Raw genomic sequence first — 20332 nt, 5'->3', positions numbered from 1 at the left:
AAGAAAGACTATATCTGTGGTCACAAGTCCCAAGTTGAATCCTACTACACCTTTCTTAGTAGTTAATGTCTGTGGGAAAAAAATTCAACTGTCTTTCAGTCTTATCTGTAAAACAGGTATAACTGTGAAACTGCCAGGAAAATTAAATGATCAAAATGTAGTAATAGCTAATCTATGCAGTACAGTTTTTTTTTTTTTTTTAAAGCCACTTCATTTCTGATACATAAATCAGCTACACAGTACCTTGAGCATCTTTGGCATGCTGAATGGATTCTACAGTTTGTTTCATCACTCCGTCATCTGCAGCTACAACTAATATGATAATGTCAGTGACCTGGGCACCTCGGGCTCTCATTGCTGAGAAAGCAGCATGTCCTGGAGTATCAAGAAAGGTTATCTTTTCCCCAGAAGGCAGAGAGACTGTGGAAATAGAAATCCAAGGACATTAAAGGGCTCAAATATGCACATCCTAAATACGAAGAAATATACACGACATAATCAACTAAATAATTCTTCAAAATAATTTTATTTTTTCTATTAATCTTAATTAGAACAACACAGACCATCATTCCACAATGCAAAGTGATAATACACCAGTGAGACTTTTAGAGTTTTCTTTTCCATGTAATAATTTCAAACAACAACTCTTCCTATTTCTAGAATATAACTACTTTCATAAATGTACCAACTGGTATCTATTCTACATAAACAACAGACCAATAGTTGTATAGGCAGCCACCATTCCATTAACAAACACCAGCTGCACAACTGCCTTGTACAGCAGGCAGAGGTAATTTAGTACACAATGAGAAGCTCAGGATATGAGTCTCACAGCTTTGGGTTTAAATCCTGGCTTTGCCACTTACTAGTTGTGTACTTTAAGAAAGTAACTTAACCTAAATAAGCCTCAGACTGTTCATATGTATGTAGGAATATTATTATCTACCTCATGATATTAGCTGTTCAGCAAATGATAGCTGTTATTTAATTATGAGTAGTAGCATTACCACAACCTAGCACTGAAGAATCTTAGACTCATTCAACCAAACTAAGAATGGGCTCAAATAAAAAAGGTTTACTTTTCTTCTTATAGAATGTACAAAATAAACTTTATTGACCACTTGCTCTACACTTCATCAAACCAATAGCTTTAAGCTTTAGCCTTCATTTTACTTTGTTTACTTTATACTACAACACTTAGTTTAAGAAAATATCATGTGGGATTCCCAAGCACACTGTAAGGCAATTTGTGTTCATACCAAGAAAGGCACCAATGTGCTGAGTGATGCCTCCAACTTCCATTGCTGCCACTTGAGTTTTTCTCAGTTGGTCAAGTAATGTTGTTTTCCCATGATCAACATGGCCCATTATAGCAACAACTGGAGACCTTGGGATTAATAAAGCTGGATCTCCCTGGGGCCTATAATTAACAGTAAAGGATTTTCATTTCTTAAATATCAGAAACACTTTATAGCCAGTAAATTTGTTTGCAATTACCTCTGTGAACTACCATTAACAATAAAACTCAACATTCAGCTTTGATTAGACATAGCAATTAGCAATTACCTCTGTGAACTACCATTAACAATAAAACTCAACATTCAGCTTTGATTAGACATAACTATTGTCCTCTTCAGTACACATGATGACTTATGATAAAACATATAGACTGCACGGCTATTACTGGCATCTTCATAGCAACAAGTAGAATTGAATAAAATTTTTAAATTCAAGTTGCAGACGTGGCCTGGATCCCAAGTTGCTGTGGCTATGGTGTAGGCCAGCGACTATAGATAGCTCTGATTGGACCCCTAGCCTGGGAACCTCCATATGTTGCGGGTGCAGCCCTAGAAAAGACAAAATAAATAAATAAATAAATAAATAAAATTTTAAAATTCAGGGTCAGGGAGTTCCCGTCGTGGCGCAGTGGTTAACGAATCCGACTAGGAACCATGAGGTTGCGGGTTCGGTCCCTGCCCTTGCTCAGTGGGTTAACGATCCGGCGTTGCCGTGAGCTGTGGTGTAGGTTGCAGACGTGGCTCGGATCCCGCGTTGCTGTGGCTCTGGTGTAGGCCAGTGGCTACAGCTCCGATTCGACCCCTAGCCTGGGAACCTCCATATGCCGCGGGAGCGGCCCAAAGAAATAGCAAAAAGACAAAAAAAATAAAAATAAAAATAAAAAAAATAATAATAATAAAATTCAGGGTCAACATATACATTTGGCAAAATAAGAAAAATGACTCAGTTTCATAATAACCTCAATATACTTTTTGATGTTTCAAGCACTTTGAAGAAAAGTTTAACCTATGCTCACATATCATTTTAATTGCTAAAGGAATTTTAAGGTAAATCTTTCCATTTAAAAGTGTAAAACAGGAGTTCCCATTGCGGCGCAGCAGAAACGAATCTAACTAGGAACCACAAGGTTGCAGGTTCGATCCTTGGCCTTGCTCAGTGGGTTAAGGATCTGGCATTGCCATGAGTTGTGGTATAGATTGCAGACACAGCTCGGATTCTGTGTTGCTGTAGCTCTGGCATAGGCCAACAGCTACAACTCTGACTCCCCCCCTAGCCTGGGACTCTCCATATGCCGGGGGTCCAGCCCTAAAAAGCAAAATATAAATAAATAAATAAATAAAGTCTAAAACAATACAGTCTCATTCCTTTAACAAATATACAATCAAGTTTTACCTTTTTACAGCATCTTTATTTTCTCTGACTTTGTCCTGTTTTAATTTACTCCATTTTAACTTCATCCCTGACTTCTTTATCACTTCTTTGATCCAAACTTCATCTAAATGTGAGTCTGCTTCTAGTGAATCTATGTCAACAGCAGTGTTCATTAAAGATTCATATATAAAATCTGAGTGGAATAAGATAAAACCTTTTAGGATCATGAATTAAATGTTCAAGAAAGTGACTTCTATTAATAAATGTCTGTATAAAAATACACTCAATAAGAAGAATAATTATATAAGCTGTTTCTCTAATGTTAACAAACCAAAAAAAGCTGAAAAGAAAATAATCTTTAAAATATTATAGGACTCAGGTTTGATCCCTGGCCTCGCTCACTGGGTTAAGGATCCAACATTGCTGTGAGCTGTAGTTAGTGTAGGTTGCAGACGCGGTTTGGATCTGACATGCTGTAGCTGTGTCGTAGGCCAGAGGCTACAGCTCCGATTAGACCCCTAGACTGGGAACCTCCATATGCCATGAATGTGGCCCTAAAAAGCAAAAAATAAATAAATAAATAATTAAAGTAAAAAAATAAAATATGATATATTTATATTAACTGATATCTCTGCAATTTCATAAATATTTGAATATTTACTATGTATCTTATGAACCACCTGAACAAGTAATAAAAACATTAAACTGCATGTCAATTCTCATTATTCAAGGTATTGTTTTATAAACTCACTGGGAACACTGAATTAGCAAGTACTGAATCATTGATCCGAGGGGAAATAGAGAAGTTATATTCCTTCGGCCTCAGGTCATAATATTTTCATCAGCTAATCATATCTTGTTTTATGTGTTTCTGTTTAAAGATAACTTATTTAATGCATATTTTTGATTCACTAACAATATACTTATGTTCAACAGCACTATAACTAACACCTCAATAAAGTTTATCTACCACATGTATTTTCTCTGTAAGGTACATTATAGCCTTTTTGTAGTTAGTAAGACTAAACAGCATTTCAGTAACATGCTAAGGGACCACTTTAAACAGAGAAATCACCAACAAAAAGCACAAACTGAAAAACATATAACACTAAATAAATCACAAAAATGACACTCGTTGATAGTATGAGAGTAGCAAAGGCAGAGCGCTGTCTTATTGAACCTCAGCTCAGACTGTATGACCAGGTCAGGCAATGCAAATTTTTCACCACCCTGTGCATGTATAGGAAGGACGACAAAAGTATTTCCAAGTATCAATTTTGGGGACTCTGACAAACCAGAATAAGTTTAGGGAATTTGACAAAACAGAACCCCCAAATAACTATATATACATATAGACACACACACAAATACATGCACACATACATATGCTGTATCACAGACTACACACACACAACTTATTTACTTATGTATCTATTTAGGACATACAAAACTCATGAGACGTAGGAAAAATATTTGTTCTTTTCTTTTTTTTTGTCTTTTTAGGGCCGCACCCAGGGCACATGGAAGTTCCCAGGCTATGGATCGAATCGAAGCTGCAGCTGCCCGCCTATGCCACAGGCTTAGCAATGCAGGATCCAAGCCATGTCTGCAACCTACACCACAGCTCATGACAACACTGGATCCTTAACCCACTAAGCGAGGCCAGGGATTGAGCCTGAGTCCTCGTGGATACTAGTCAGATTTGTTTCCACTGAACCAAGGTGGGAACTCCCTGTTATTTTCATTTTATTTAATGTGCTCTGTTTTAATTTTACTCATATTTCCCTGTAGGTAATAAATAAATGTACAGCGATGATAATGAAATAAGTAGTTTTATAATTCCAGACTTTCAGTCACTCTATAGATATATATTTTGAGAGACAAGGTATAAAAAAAGAAAAGCATCTTCAAATAAGAACATTACAGCTACAGAACTTTCTATTCAGCAGTGTGTTAGTAAATATTTACTCACAAGGCTCCCTAAAAAAAAAAGAAAGAAAAAGTCCCTGATTTATAAGCATTTCCCAATTTCCATAGTGCAAATACTTCGAGCATCCAATATGGATTCATTGAACAGACAGAGAAGGAAAGAGATGTGCAACAGCACAATATTAAATAGTATTTCCACCACAGAGGTATAATAAATGTAAATAACCTCAAGAACACAGATTAATAGTAAAACATAGTAAAATAATTAAGACGAGGAAAAAAATTTTTTTTTCTTTTTACAGCTGCATTTGCAGCATATGGAAGCTCCAAGGCTAGGGGTTGAATCAGAGCTGCAGATGCTGACCTGCACCACAGGCACAGCAACAACACAGGATCCAAGACATATCTTCAACCCAAGTCACAGCTTTCGGCAATGCCAGATCCTTAATCCACTAAACCAGGTCAGGGATCGAACCAACATCCTCACACAGGAACTGCAAGTGAAAATTGTAATGAGTTTTATTACCTCCGTATATGATTTAAAGTTTTAAATGACTGTGTTTAACCACCAGCTCATCTAATTCCTTATAATTTACCAATTGGCTCACAAAATGGTGTAAGCCAGCCTCAGTACCTCATGGAGCCTACTCCATAATAATGCCAAGAAACCCTTCCTTGTGCATCTCCGCACATCTTTTCCCAAGAAAACACCTTTTAAAAAAAGATACAACACAAATTTTCTACATGGATATGCTCTCAGAGAACAAAAAAAAAGTCTTTCTAGGAGTTCCTGCTATGGTGCAACAGGATCAGAAGCGTCTTGGGAACACCAGGATGCAGGTTTGATCCCCAGCCTGGTACAGTGGGCTAAGGATCCAGCATTGCCACAGCTACAGCTTAGGTAGCAGCTGTGGCTGGGATCTGACCCCTGGCTTGGGAACTCCACATACCAAGGGATGGCCAAGAAAGAAAAAAAAAAAAAAAGGAGTTCCCCATTGTGGCTCAGCAGTAACAAGACTGACTAGTATCCATAGAGGACACGGGTTCGATCCGTGGCCTCACTCAGTGGGTTAAGGATCCAGTGTTGCCATGAGTTGTGGTGTAGGTCACAGACGCAACTCAGATCTGACTGCTGTGGTTGTGGTGTAGGCCAGCAGCTACAGTTCCGATTCAACCCCTAGCCTGGGAACCTCCATATGTCGCAGGTGTGGCCCTAAAAAGACAAAAAAAAAAGTCTTTCTAAACATAAAAATTAAAATAAGTATATTCTCTTTCTAATAATGCTAAAAATCCCTAGTAATTCAATAATTATAGTTTTCTAATATGTTATTCTAACCTTTGAGAGGTAGCTTATACAAAGATAGTTTTTTCCCCCTCTACATTAAATGAGTATGGTATCAACATATTATTTTATCATTATCTAAGATGTAAATAAACATTTATATATAGAAGAGTGCCCAAAGCATTTCAACCAGAAATATTACATCAAGTTATTTTAACTGACCTGAGGGGCTGGAGGGGGGTGTACGTACTTTGCTAATATAGTAGTTAAAAATATTCACCATGTATGAGTTGTCTTGTGGAGTGGTAGGTTAAGAATCTGGCATTACCACTATGGCACAGGTTTGATCCCCAGCCTGGGAACTTCCACATGCTGCTGACATGGCCAAAACAAAAAACAAACAAAAAAATTCACCATGTGGGAGTTCCTGTCTTGGCGCAGTAGAAACGAATCCAACTAGGAGCCATGACATTGCAGGTTTGATCCGGTGTTGCCATGAGCTGTGGTGTAGGTCACAGATGCAGCTTGGATCTGGCATTGCTGTGGCTCTGGCATAGGCCAGCAGCAACAGCTCTGATTAGACCCCTAGCCTGGGAACCTCCATATGCCGTGGCTGCGGCCCTACAAAGACAAAGGACAAAAAAAAAAACTCACCATGTGAAAACTATCTTAAATTCAAAAGAGGTATGAATATAATATTAAATAAGCTTCAAATACACTTTTATTTAAATCATAGCAAATCAGTTTTGGGTTTAGAGCACTGATCCATGGGATTAAACTTATATTTAATTGTTCTATTTATTTGGTGATACAAAGGAATTATATGGTTATGGGTGTGTGTGTGTATGTATCAAAGTTTTAAAAAAAATCATCTTTAGTGATATAGAAGTATGTAAAGTTAAATTATACATTAGTAATTGTTGGAGTTCCCATCATGGCACAGTGGTTAACGAATCCGACTAGGAACCATAAGGTTGCAGGTTCGATCTCTGGCCTTGCTCAGTGGGTTGGGGATCCGGCGTTGCCGTGAGCTGTGGTGTAGGTTGCAGACTCGGCTCGGATCCTGCATTGCTGTGGCTCTGGCGTAGGCCGGCGGCTACAGCTCCGATTAGACCCCTAATCTGGGAACCTCCATATGCCGAAGGGGCGGCCCAAGAAATGGCAAAAAAAAAAAAAAATTGTTGTCACTGGCTTATGTATACAGTATGCTCAGTATTCCATTCTTTCTGCTTTCATACATATCTGAAAAAAGCCACTAAGACGAAGCTCTAAAAGTCAAGTCTGTTATCAGCATCATTTATAAAGTCATATCAATACCATTTGCCTTGGAGAAATTCTGAATGATATGGCCATATCCGTTTGTTCTCTTAAAGTTACCTAGCTATAAAATGACTATGTAATCCAATTGCAAAGTTAAAAAAGCACAAGACAGAGTACTAATTTTCCGTTCTTTGTAAAAATGTATATTCACAAATAGTGGTTACGCTTTCAGGAACGATAAACAGTAAAGCTCTAGCTCTGCTACAATTTACAAAATAACACTTCCTGAGAGATAATTTGGTCTGTGACTACGAGCACCGGCTCTAGAGCAATACTCCCAGAGTTCAAATCCTGGCTCTACCAGACACTAGCTGTGAAGGCCTGGGCAATTATTTAACCTCTCTATGCCCTGGTGTTTCAGTCTATAAATGGGGATAATAATCATACCTGTTTCTACAGCCCTGTGAGAATTACATGAGTTAATACATATAAAGTATTAATATATAGTAACAGTTCAATAAAAATGAATTATTTACAATTCTTTCGTTTTTCCAATAATTTCTTCACTTGTTACTTTATTTTGCTACAATAATAGACTATTTCTTTTTCGTTTTAGTGTTATTGGCATATAGTTGATTTATAATGTATTAATTTCTCCTGTACAACAAAGTAATTCTTTTTCATATTCTCTTCCATTATGGTTTATTATAGGGTATTAAATATAGTTCTCTGTACTATATAGTAGGATCTTGTAATCCATCCTATATATACTAGTTTGCATCTGCTAATCCCAAACTTCCAATCCCTCCCTCCCAATATTAGGCTATTTCTTGTTTAAGGCATTTTAATATCAGTTTATAATGAAAATAAAATGAAATCTTTGTTCCAACAATCCTAAATTGTTAATAAATTCAGTAGCTCCTCAGTATATGAAGGGATTGGTTCCAGGATGCCCCCCACTCCAACATACCAAAATACATTGACTTATATGCATAATAACTCCCTTATAGCGAGCTCCCATTGTGGCTCCGTGGTTAACAAATCCAACTAGGAACCATGAGGTCTCAAGTTCGATCCCTGGCCTCGCTCAATGGGTTAGGGATCTGGCATTGCCGTGAGCTGTGGTGTAGGTTGCAGACGTGGCTCGGATCCCGAGTTGCTGTGGCTCTGGTGTAGGCCAGCAGCTACAGCTCCGATTAGACCCTTAGCCTGGGAACTTCCATATGCTGCAGCAGCAGCCCTAGAAAAGGCAAAAAGACAAAAAAAAAAAAAAAAAAAAAAAAGTCCCTTATATAAAGATGGCATAATATTTGCATATTACCTACACACATCTTCCCATACACTTTAAATCACCTCCAGACTATTTATGTAACTAAACAATGTAATGCTAAGTAGTCACTGACACATGGCAAATTCAAGTTTTGCTTTTTAGAACTTCCTAGAATTTTTTTTTTAGTATTTCTGATTCCCAGTCAGTTGAATCCACAGATGCAGAACCCATGGATATAAAGGGCCAACTGTACATCAATGATGCAATGAAGGAATAAAAAAAGATAATGTTGCTATACATTTCTAATTAAAATATTATTATTAAAAGTTGCTGGGAGTGCCCGTTGTGGCTCAGTAGGTTAAGAACCTGACTAGTATCTATGAGGTTGCTGGTTCAATCCCAGGCCTCGCTCAGTGGGTTAAGGATCCAGCATTGCTGTGAGCTGTGCTGTAGGTCAGAGGTGTGGCCTGGATCTGGCATTGCTGTGGCTGTGGTGTAGGCTTATAGCTGCAGCTTCAATTCAAGCCTAACCTGAGAACTTCCTTATGTCGAAAGTATGGCCCTAAAAAATAATTTTTTAAAAAAAGGTGTAGTGTAGTTATTACTACAAATATTTTTCTGTAAGCACAACACTACAGATATCGACAAAATGAGTGCAAAAAAAAGGAAATTAGAGAATTATAGAAAAACAGAGGAAAAGTAAATGAGTATAAACATGGTCTCTCAGTCCACAAACATTCTTTGGACTTATTCTAACAGCCCACAAAACTTCCTCTTTTTTTTTTTGCTTTTTAGGGCTGCACCTGAGGCATATGGAGATTCCAAGGGTAGGGGTCTAATTGGAGCTACAGCTGCTGGCCTACACCAGAGCCACAGCAATGCCAGAACTGAGCTGCATCTGCGACCTACACCACAGCTCACAGCAAAGCCAGATCCCCAACCCACTAATCGAGGCCGGGGATCAAACCCGAAACCTCATGGCTCCTATTCAGATTCGTTTCCGCTGCACCATGACGGGAACTTCAGCCCACAAAACTTCTGATAAAGAAAGGTTAGTTCAAATTTAAAAATGTTTTCCACTTTTATTAAGAGCAAAATCTTAATAAACTATATTTGGCAAAGAGCCAAGAAACTAGGATTTGTCACCTACAGTGAAAAATATTGGAATTAATTATTTTTATTTGTTTTGTTTTGTTTGTTTTAGCTATGCCTGCAGCATGTGGAAGCTCCTGGGCAAGGGATGGAATTATCTAACACCATCTACCACTCTAATTTTCATCGTTGAATGCCTTAATCTCATTCCAAGTAAAATACCATGTATTTCCATGTTTCCATATTTTTCCTTATAAAATTATCTGGCTCACCTATGTCTTTCTCCATTGCTCTGGCCAACTCCTCAACAGTCATTCCAATCCATACCTCCACCTCCTTTTTAGATTTTCTTGAAGACAACTGAGACTTCTGTGATCTTTCTTCCTATTAAATATTCAGAATGCATAAAGAAGAGGGAAGAACAAACTCTGAATGACAACTGAGATTTATTCTAGAATACCTATCACAGTCATGAAGCTGCTAAACCTTAGACTAAAATTTAAATTCCTGTATCCTTAATTAACTGTTATACACTGATATAAGTAATCAAATTCATCAACATTACTAGGCAACTAACTAGAACTTCCCTTCCTCACAGAGATTTATCACAAAGATTTACTGCCTGGAGAGTAATATTCAGGCATAGAGATTTCCTAAATGATGAAATACTCAAAATGGATTTCTACTCATGACTCTGGGCACTTTCATCTTAAGAGCAAATTAAGAGAAATCTGTAACTACCTTCTTTGTTGCCAGAAGCCTCTGTTGAGATAAAGCAGCCCTGATGAGTACATCTGTTTGCCCGGAGTGTGCATACAGCTGAGCCGTCCATGCAGGGTAAGCAGATGAAAACACGTGCCTCCACTGTGCTAACATTCTTCTTTGACACAGGCTGTGCAGCTGCCTACAAACAGTGTGAAATCGTAGCAAGTTCTCCAACTTCAGAATCTTCTGGTTCATATTTCTCCTAGGAAAAAAAAAAAGGTTTAAAATATTATTTTGGTTAATATTGAAATCAAGTTAGCACATATTAATTGGATATGTACTACATGCAAAGCACTGTGCTGGAGTTAAAATAATAAGTAAACTGGCTTCCCACCCTGAAAGAGCTCACAGTCTATTCAGAGATGGGATTCAATATTAAGTACTCTCTAAATATTAGCTAATACTATTGTTAATGTTATTACCTTAATAACACTGAAATAACAACAACAAACTTATAAAGGGTTCTTTTTTCACTCTGGAAATATCAACTCACTAGATCACAACTAGATTAACTTTTTTTCAATGGCCACACTCACAGCATATGGAAGTTCCCAGACCAGGAGTTAATTCCAGGCAATGCTGGATCCTTTAACCCATTGTGGTGGGCAGGGGATCAAACCCACATCTCTGAAGTGACCCAAGTCACTGCAGTAAGATTCTTAAACCACTGTGCCACAGTGGGAATTCCAGAGTGATTTTTTTTTTTTAATTGCAAATCTGAACTCATCAACTCCTTGCTAAACACCCATTAGCCCCAGCTTAATATACAGCTTCACAACATGCTATGTGAGGACTTATTATCTGCCCTCCATTAATCTCTCACTTCGTCTCTTACACTCTTATAGTTTCCTTCATTCCTACCGCCCAAATTGTTGTTATTCTGTCCCACCTGTAATCTCCAATGGGTTGTCTTCTTATCTTTGAAACTTTACATATGCTCCCTCTACCTGGAGCTGTCTTTCAACCCTGACATTTTCCCTTCTTCTCAATCCCCTCCCAAAGTAGATGCTTCAGAGTGGGAAGAAGGCATCCAATAAATACCTGCTAAATAATGCCAGTAAATATCTACTGAATGATGCTAATAAATACCTACTGAATAACACGTTTTGAATACTACTCTCAGGATGAAAGAAGAGTTTGAAAGAAAACCACAATAGAACTCAAAACTCAGCAGTACACTCTTTTTCTCCTGGAGTCTTATTTCCTCTGATCACAAGAATTTTACAGCTTTGCTTTTAGGTGTTTAAGGAGTAATTAAAATAAGAAGGATTTCCCCTTGTGGCACAGTGGAAATGAATCCGACTAGGAACCATGAGGTTGCGAGTTCGATCCCTGGCCTTGCTCAGTGGATCAAGGATCTGGCTTTACCGTGAGCTGTGGAGTAGGTCGTGTGTTGCTGTGGCTCTGGCCTAGGCCGGCGGCTACAGCTCCGACTTGACCCCAAGCCTGGAAACCTCCATATGACTCGGGTGCCGACCTAAAAAGCAAAAAAAATAAAAAATAAATAAAATAAGAAGCACAAATTTCCTCTTCAGCAAACATTTCCTGAGCACCATCTTCCAGGCACTGCATTTGAGGTGGTTAATTTGAAGTTTAGTAAGTCAAAGTCCCTTCCTTCCGAGTTCACTGTCTTTAAAATGTTCCAATATAATGATTCATAAACACCTCAAGAATTGTACATTTAAAAAATCTTTTTTAGGTACATTTCTGTGGACTAAGAAGTAAAGAGTGCTCAGGAAACACAAGATTCCTTAAGAAAAAAAAATTTTAATTAGTCTAAAACCAGATTTAACAATGACACAGATTAATAGAATGAGAGGAAAGGTCCTACATGGACTTTAACCAAGCACAGATATGTCATTGAGGCAGGAATTCAAAAAAGATATTGGAGGGCAATAAGCCAAACATCAAAACTGGAAGGAATCTTATTTGCTACTTATTCCAAGCCCCTAATTTTCCAGAAAAGGAAAATAGAGTCCAGAAAGATCAAAAGCCTTCTCCAGTGTCATACCGCTAATCGATGACAATAAGGTCTAGAATCTAGGCTTTCCGACTCCGATTTCGGTGTTCTTTGGTCGCTGGGATATTCTTATCATGGAATCTGAAAAAGGATGCTGAAAATAATGTATTCGAGTTGGTGGAAACGTCTGACTGAAACAGTTGGAAGCCTTGGAAGTTATCTGAAAGGTAAAAAGAAGTCACTGTAGAAGAATTAAGGATCTAGGGTGGCTTCGCCTCCAACCCTTTCCCAGAAAGCCTTGGGCAGAGGCAAGGCCAGGTGTAAGGAACACCTGCTACGGAGCTCGTGGAGAGGAAGCAGCCGGCGGCTTCTGGTTGGTAACACAGGTTTTGCTTTAAGTCGGATCACTCAGGGATTAAGTACATCGTCAAATGCTCCTGAATGCACAATGTCTATCATTTGAGCCACTAACACTTTAGCCCAAACAATACACGCGCCCCGGAACGACCCGGATAAAACACTCCACTTACACAACTCCTACATGGCGCCTGGGGCGTCCGGATTCTGAAGCAGGGCGGAGATCACCTTCTGGGCCCGGGAGGACAACCTGCCAGCCGGTCCGATCCCGAAAGGGTCCCCGTCAGGCTTCCGGTGCCGCCGGAAGCGGTTTTACCCGGAAGTCAGAAGTCGGATTTCTGAATTGTAACTGTTGCCGCTAGGGCAATCGGGGATGTCCTTGGTATTTGACTGCGCAGCGTCGGTAATTGTTTCCGCAAATCCCTTAGCTTTCTTGAAAGTAAATTACTGCTGCTCTGGGGCTGTGAGCGGCCTTGGCGCCTACACTCAAGGGAAAGCTAAAACAGGGAAATGTTATATCCTTAAAAGACATACTAACACGAAGGGAAATTTTTAAGGGAACAAGGCGATAAAGCCATTTAGTACTGGGCGAGGAACTTTTTCTTTTTTCAAAAGTCGCCTCGTGTGGGTGGCATTGGCAATAATAAAGCTAGAGTGGGTTCCAATTCAAGCTCATTCCCAGCTGTATAGTCTTGGGGATGTTATGTAAACTTTCTGTGCCTCATTGTGCTACTTAACAGAATAGCGGTTAAGTTTATAAAGCAGCTGGTTCATAATAAGGGTTTGCAAGGCCAGAGATCGAAGGTGCAACCTCATTGATGCTAGTCAGGTTTGTTAACCTCCGAGCCATGATGGGAACTTCCTATCCTGAAAAATCTTTTTAATAAACTTAACACATTTAAAAACTATTTAAGTACATTTCAATTGCTCTCATTTTACTTACCTTTCACAAACACTCACTGAAGTGCAGCTTCTGCAAGAAATTATTTGTTGGTCTCTTTTCCTTGCCAAGCAGTAGACAAGCAGAAATTGATTGGTGGAACATCGAAGTAGTGGTCATATATTCCCCCCTCAATGTTAAAGTAAAAATAACCAGTACTTTTCTAGTCAGAAAGATAATATATACTATCTTTTTGCTGGAAAATTCAAGCAATACACCAAAATATAGAAAGTGGCTCTTTTTAAAAAGGGAAGAAAAATAGATGAGGGCCGTTAAAGGAATAGGTACCAGGAATTCCCACTGTGGCTCAGCTGGTTGAAAACCTAACCAGTATCCATGAGGATGTGGGTTCAATCCCTGGCCTCTCTCAGTGGGTTAAGGATCCTAAGTTGCTGCAAGCTGCGGCATAGATTACAGATGGAGCTTGGATCTGGTGTTGCTCTGGCTGTGGTGTATGCCTGCAGCTTCAGCTCCAATTCTACCCCTAGCCCAGGAACTTCCATATATGCCATGGGTGCAGCCCTAAAAAGCCAAAAAAAAAAAAAAAGAAAAAGAAAAAAAAGAAAGGAATAGGCACCAATCTGAAAGAGCCAAAGCTGGAAACATGTGAACAACAAAATAGCATAGTATTATATTTTAACCCAAATATCAGATAAGTATGCCTGGCACAGTGGGTTATGATCTGGCATTGATGCAGCTGTGGCATAGGTCACAATTGTGGTTCAGATCTGATCTCTAGCCTGGGAACTCCATATGCTGTGGGGCTGGTCCAAACCAAAACAAAAGGAAGAAAAAAGTGTACACACGTGTCTGTATGTAAACAAACAAATGGAGGAGAAGGAACAAATCCTCCTTACAGAAGAATTTCACATAATATATGTGTATAACTTCTACTAGGAGTTTAAAGCTTAATTTCCTTCCCCTTGAGTGTGGATTGGACTTAGTGATTTGTTTCCAAGAATGTGGAAAGGGAAAAACAGTACCTTCATAATGAAGAAACCTGGCAGACACCACCTAAACCAACTAAACAAGGTAAAAATATCATCAGCAATGGCATGTTGATATGGACCCCCTGATATTCCTCCCCCAAACCAACAATACTGCTCTAACCATGGGGGAAACATCAGACAAAACTCTTCAAAACTGTCAAGACCATGAAAAATAAGAAAAGACCAAGAAACTATCATAGATCAGAAGACCTTATTAATATAACTCTTAGGGAACTGTTGACCAAAACCATCTGCCTTGGCCAGGCATGATAATAACCACTTGCATGAGTTGTCTCTCAACAGGAGGTCCCAATAAGAAATGCTGAAAACTGACCAGGAGAATTTGGGAAGAGCCAAAAGGAAGGAGGAGATACCAGCCCATAGTATGTCCTGCCAGCCTCCCAGAAACCCTCATGCTGAATCTGTCTTGACTGAGAGATGCACACCACCAGGGAGGGCCCTGAGGCAGACCAAAAGAGCAGGATGACTAACCCAAAACAGCCTGGAAACTAATGCCACCTCCATAGAACCTGAGATTGCAAGCCACATGGTAGAGCAGTTCTCCTTGCTTTCCTTATCCTGCTCGAATGCCCCCTTTCCACTGAAGTCTTTTGCTTTATCAGTAGATGTGTCTCCTCTGACAACTAATTCCAGAGTGTTAGACAAGAGCCTACTCCAGTAACATGAATAGCTATATTACTTGTATTCTTTTTTGTTTGTTTGTTTGGGGGTGTTTTTGTTTTTGTTGTTTTGTCTTTTTTAGGGCCACACCAGCCGCATATGGAGGTTCCCAGGCTAGGGGTCCCATCAGAGCTGTAGCCTCTGGCCTACATTTCAGCCACAGCAATGCCAGATCCGAGCCACGTCTGCGACCTAGACAACAGTTCACGGCAACACCATATCCTTAACCCACTGAGCAAGGCAAGGGATGGAAACTGCGTCTTCATGGATACTAGTCAGATTCGTTTCTGATGAGCCATGATAAGAACTCCCTATATTGTATTTTGTCTATTTTACAAGATTATTGTTTCTTTCATTATCAGATGTGTGACTAAGCCGCAGATAAAATTAATGATTATTACACTAATTGAAAGGATTGATTAGAGTTCTACAAGATCAGTGATTATAATAGTGTAATTCTACATATAGAAAGAAGCAACAAGAGAGAACCATTTCCTGGACCATAAGAGACTAGTAAGATAGGCAGTCCAGGGGCTTTTGTTTACTGCTGTCAAACAGGGTTTAGTCCAATAATAGCATGTTGGGTGGCTTATCAATTAAATCCTCACCTGACCTGGGAGTGAGCATTCCTATAATTCCAATAATGAGTATATTGCCATTAAACTAGTCATGAAATGTCTCCCAAACCTTAGTCAAAATTAAGACCGAAAAAGAGGCGACTGTCAAATAGAATGTTACCCACCATTCAGTTCTACAAGAATCAAGTCATTAGCCACTGACACCATACCCACAAAGGGATTTAGGGCTGATATCAGGATGAGACACTTGGTACACTGGAAAACTAACAGAAATGGCCTATCGAATGATTCGATCTTTTCAGGAGAATATTTTATTTTATCTTATTATTATTTTTTTTGGCCACACCCACAGCACATGGAAGTTCCTGAGCCAGGAATTGAATCCAAGCTGCCACAGAAATAACACCCGATCCTTAACTGGATATGCCACAGCAGGAACTCCTTATTTTATTTTACTTATTTTATAGCCACACACATGGCATATGGAAGTTCCTGGGCCAGGGACTGAATCTGAGCCACAGCTGCAATCTACACTGCAGCTGCTGTCAACACTGGAAGCTTTAACACACTGTGCCGGGCTGGGGATCAAACCCACAGCTCTGCAGTGATCTGAGCCACTGCAGTCAGATACATTTTTTTTAATGGCCACACTGATAAGGATAGAGTATGACAGTTACACAGGTAGTTGTAGAAATCCCAGTAGGGGACCACAGATAGGGAAACCTAGGGAACACTGGAAGAACACTTGCTCCAGAAAGTTTTCAGAATCTTGTAGAAAGAAGCAGGCTTGCTTAGCTATAAAACCATAAATAAAAGCATGAGATATGCCTCAGGTCATTAAGTGAAAAGATAAAAAGGAGGCCTGAACTCAAGTTCAGCTAGATAATGATCCTTAGGACCAAGGATAGGAATTTAAGGGGAAGATGACATTCCCAAGTAAGAGATCCTCATTATATGGAAACCTGATGATTCAACATATCTTAGCATATGTTATCACCCTTCTGCTGATTTGAATAGCACCATGACAGTCCTAGTTTGACCTCATAGGGTCAAATACTTTCTTACCTGATATGAAGGAAAACTAGTGATATAAGACTGCCATCTACTCAAAGAATGAGGAAGAAGGGGGTCTTTTCCCACTCCCCACTTTCCTTGGATTATAAAATGTAGTCCACCCAATCCTCAGGGCAGAGCCTCCTCACCTGCCTGCTTGTATCTTCTATCTGAATAAACCTATTTCTTGCCTATCACTTTGTCTCTCCCTGAATTCCTTCTGTACTGAGACCCAAAGAATCTGAACCTCAATAAATCCAGACACCAGGTAAGTGATTCTAATTAAAAAAAAAAAAAGTGGGTTGAAGTCCCATTTTTGGTTTAGGCTGGATTCGAGTCAGAGGTGTTTCAGGTTCAACACCCAGGGCATATGGAAGTTCCCAGGCTAGGGTTCAAATCAGAGCTGCAGCTTCTGGCCTACACCACAGCCAGAGTAATGCTAAATACGAGCCACATCTGTGACCTACAGCACAGTTCACAGCAACACCGGATCCTTAACCCACTGAGTGAAGCCAGGGATTGAACCTGTGTCCTCATGGTTCCTAGTCAGATTCATTACTGCTGAGCCACAACGGGAACTCCCCTTAATATCTTTTTTGATCCATCTCTTAGAGCAATAAAAACAAAAATAAAAATTGAAAATTGGAACCTAATTTAAAGGTTTTTGCACAGGAAAGGAAACAAAAAGACAACACACAGAATGGTTGAAAATATTTGCAAATGAAGTAACTAACAAGAGATTAATCTCTAAAATATATAAACAACTCATGCAGCTCAATATATATATATATTAAAAAAACACACAAAAACCCAAACAACACAATAAACAAATGGGCAGTTGTTCCCTTGTGGCTCAGCAGATTGAGGATTTTGTGTTGTCACTGCAGCAGGTTGGGTCACTCCATGGCATGGGTGCAGTCCCTCGCCAGGGAACTTCTGCATGCTGTAGTTGCAGCCAAAAAAGAAAAAAAAATTTGTAATGGGCAGAAGCTCTAAATGGATATTTCTTCAAAGACATACAGATGGCCAGCAACCATTTGAAAAGATGTTCAACATCAATAATTTTTAGTAAAATGCAAATCAAAACTATTATGAGCTACCACCTCCCACCAGTCAGAATGGACATCATCAAAAAGAGTGCAAACAGGAGATCTCTTGTGGTCCTGGGGGTTAAGGGTCTGGTGTTATTACTGAAATTGCTTGGGTCACTGCTGTGGTGAAGGTTCGATCCCTGGCCTGGGAATTTCCACATACTGTGAATGTATTAGAAAAAAAAAAAAAAAAAGCCTACAAACAATAACTGCTGGAGAGGGTGTGGAGAAAAGGGAACCTCTCCTAGAAGGCTGGTGGGAATGTAAATTCATACAACCACAATGGAAAACAATATGGAGGTTCCTCAAAAAACGAAAAATAGAACTACCATATGATCTAGTTATCCCCTTCCTGGGCATATATCTGGACAAACTGTAATTCAAAAAGATACATGCAGAGTTCCCATTGTGGCATAGCAGATACGAATCTGACTAGGAACCATGAGGTTGCAGGTTCAATCCCTGGCTTTGCTGAGTGGGTTAAGGATCCAGCTTTGCTATGAACTGTGGTGTAGACATGGCTGGGATCTGCCACTGCTGTGGCTGTGGCGCAGGCCGGCAGCTGTAACTCCAATTAGACCCCTAGCCTGGGAACCTCTATATGTCACAGTGTGGCCCTAAAAAGCAAAAAAAAAAAAAAAAAAAGATACACGCACCTCTATGTTCATAGCAGCACTATTCACAATAGCCAAGACATGGAACCAACCTAAATGTCCATCAAATATACCATCAAATATTACTCAGCCATAAAAAAGAACAAAATAATGCCATGTGCAGCAACATGAATGGACCTAGAGATTATCATTCTACCTGAAGTCAAAGACAGATATCAAATGATATCACTTATATGTGGAATCTAATTTTAAAATGATATACATGAACTTATTTATAAAACAGAAACAGATTCACAGACTTTGAAAACAAATTTAGGATTACCAAAGAGGAAAGTTGAGGGGGAGGGATGGACTGGAAGTTTGGGATTGCCATATGCACACTATTGTATATGGAATGTTCAAAGGGGACCTGCTGCATAGCATAGGGAAATCTACCTAATATTCCGTATGGGGAAGGAATTCTAAAAAAGAATGGATATGTGTATGTGTAGAACTGAATCACTTTGCAGTATAGCAGAAATCAATACAACATTGTAAATCAACTATACTTCAATAAAATTTTAAGAAATGAAAAAAAATGTTGCTGATATATGGCAAATTCAGCTGGAACTTTCTGGAATTTTTTGGGAGGGAAATTTTTTTACCTGCTGTTGTATTAATCTATGGATTCAGAACCTGTGGATATGGAGGGACAACTAAACTTTGTGGTGTCTTCTTAAGAGGCTTCTTCTCCAGGCCTTCAATTTGCACCCCGGATAACCTAAATATATTCCTACTAGAGTATACGACATCCCTAGGAATATCTACGTTTCAGCTGGGTTCTATTACTGAGTTGGTTGACTAGACCTGCAATGGGAATCTAGTTTGTCTCAGCTAGAGAGGTTTCTTCCTTCCTTCCTTCCTTCCTTCCTTCCTTCCTTTCTTTCTTTTTCTTTCTTTCTTCCTTTCTTTTTTTTGTCTTTTGTGTTTTTAGGGCCACAACCCGCTGCATATGGACGTTCCCAGTCTAGGGGTCTAATTGAGCTGTTGCTTCGGCCTACACCAGAGCCACAGCAACACCAGATCCGAGCCACGTCTGCGACCTACACCACAGCTCACAGCAACACCAGAGCCTTAACCCACTGAGTGAGGCCAGGGATCAAACCCACAACCTCATGGTTCCTAGTCAGATTCTTTTCTGCTGCACCACAACAGGAAGTCCAAGAGAGGATTTTTTCTGATCAGATTTCCACAGCCAATAACGAAACTGATGCTGAGATAGCAATGGATAAACAATGCAGAAGGGGGAACCTAGTTTGCAAATTAACTTCTCTATGCAATTCAGGCAGACATCATATATCTTGGAGGGTTGATGTAAAAGGGAGGAAACTGGAAAGAGTGGGAGGAATATTCATGACTTACCTGAGAATAGGGGGTGGTTTGGAGCCAGACCACTCCTTTTCAGTCCTTGAGTGGGCTTTTCCAGTTGTTGTCATGGCAATTGTCAACTGTCAGGGACAATTGGTGGGTGCCCTCATTTAGCATGCTGATGTATTACAGTGAACATACAAAGCCCAAGGTCTACTGGAATTAGATCTTCTGCCATCTTGCGCCTAGTTAGTTCTAACAAGCACTTATTTTTCTTTTTGCAACTTCCTCCTGAAACTTGGATAAGAGTTTCCATTCAAGGGAGAGGCAGGTGTGTGATTCTGGAGCATTGGTAACAATGAGGCTTAATCTAAATCCATAAATTAAACTCTAGTGGAATTTTAGGCCTCATTCAAGCAGGGAGTGACAGTTTTGCAGGATAGTGTAGCAGCCC

General features: G+C 39.5%; 2 protein-coding genes across 11 annotated transcripts in view; both read right to left on the bottom strand.

Moving 5' to 3' along the window:
* The window catches only part of CCDC88A (coiled-coil domain containing 88A), a 160120-nt gene that overhangs the window by 2209 nt on the left and 137579 nt on the right, over positions 1 to 20332 (bottom strand). For 2 of the 3 annotated variants that reach the window (XR_002342712.1, XR_002342714.1), the window contains 7 exons: positions 19933 to 20175; positions 12759 to 13082; positions 12280 to 12448; positions 9776 to 10470; positions 2692 to 2863; positions 1260 to 1420; positions 244 to 420 (listed from right to left, as the gene is read on the bottom strand). The gene's annotated coding sequence lies outside the window, so the exon portion shown is untranslated. Of the gene's footprint in view, positions 1 to 243; positions 421 to 1259; positions 1421 to 2691; positions 2864 to 9775; positions 10471 to 12278; positions 12449 to 12758; positions 13083 to 19932; positions 20176 to 20332 lie in introns of those variants that run through there. The other variant, XR_002342713.1, reaches the window with a different exon arrangement.
* The window catches only part of MTIF2 (mitochondrial translational initiation factor 2), a 41839-nt gene that overhangs the window by 20502 nt on the left and 1005 nt on the right, over positions 1 to 20332 (bottom strand). Inside the window, exons 2-9 of one of the 8 annotated variants that reach the window (XM_013996153.2) lie at positions 19933 to 20175; positions 12759 to 13082; positions 12280 to 12448; positions 10245 to 10470; positions 9776 to 9887; positions 2692 to 2863; positions 1260 to 1420; positions 244 to 420 (exon numbers count right to left, since the gene is read on the bottom strand). In XM_013996153.2, the coding sequence (XP_013851607.1) occupies positions 244 to 420; positions 1260 to 1420; positions 2692 to 2863; positions 9776 to 9887; positions 10245 to 10463 (841 nt within the window). In that variant the 5' untranslated portion in view covers positions 10464 to 10470; positions 12280 to 12448; positions 12759 to 13082; positions 19933 to 20175. Of the gene's footprint in view, positions 1 to 243; positions 421 to 1259; positions 1421 to 2691; positions 2864 to 4963; positions 5018 to 9775; positions 9888 to 10244; positions 10471 to 12279; positions 12449 to 12758; positions 13083 to 19932; positions 20176 to 20332 lie in introns of those variants that run through there. The other 7 variants (XM_021087524.1, XM_021087527.1, XM_021087530.1 and 4 more) reach the window with 7 other exon arrangements.

The sequence above is a fragment of the Sus scrofa genome, chromosome 3 (genome assembly GCF_000003025.6).
Source record: "Sus scrofa isolate TJ Tabasco breed Duroc chromosome 3, Sscrofa11.1, whole genome shotgun sequence".
Lineage (NCBI taxonomy): Eukaryota > Metazoa > Chordata > Mammalia > Artiodactyla > Suidae > Sus > Sus scrofa.
The sequence above is the reverse complement of the archived record's forward strand: the minus strand, read 5'-3'. Positions and strand labels throughout refer to the sequence as shown.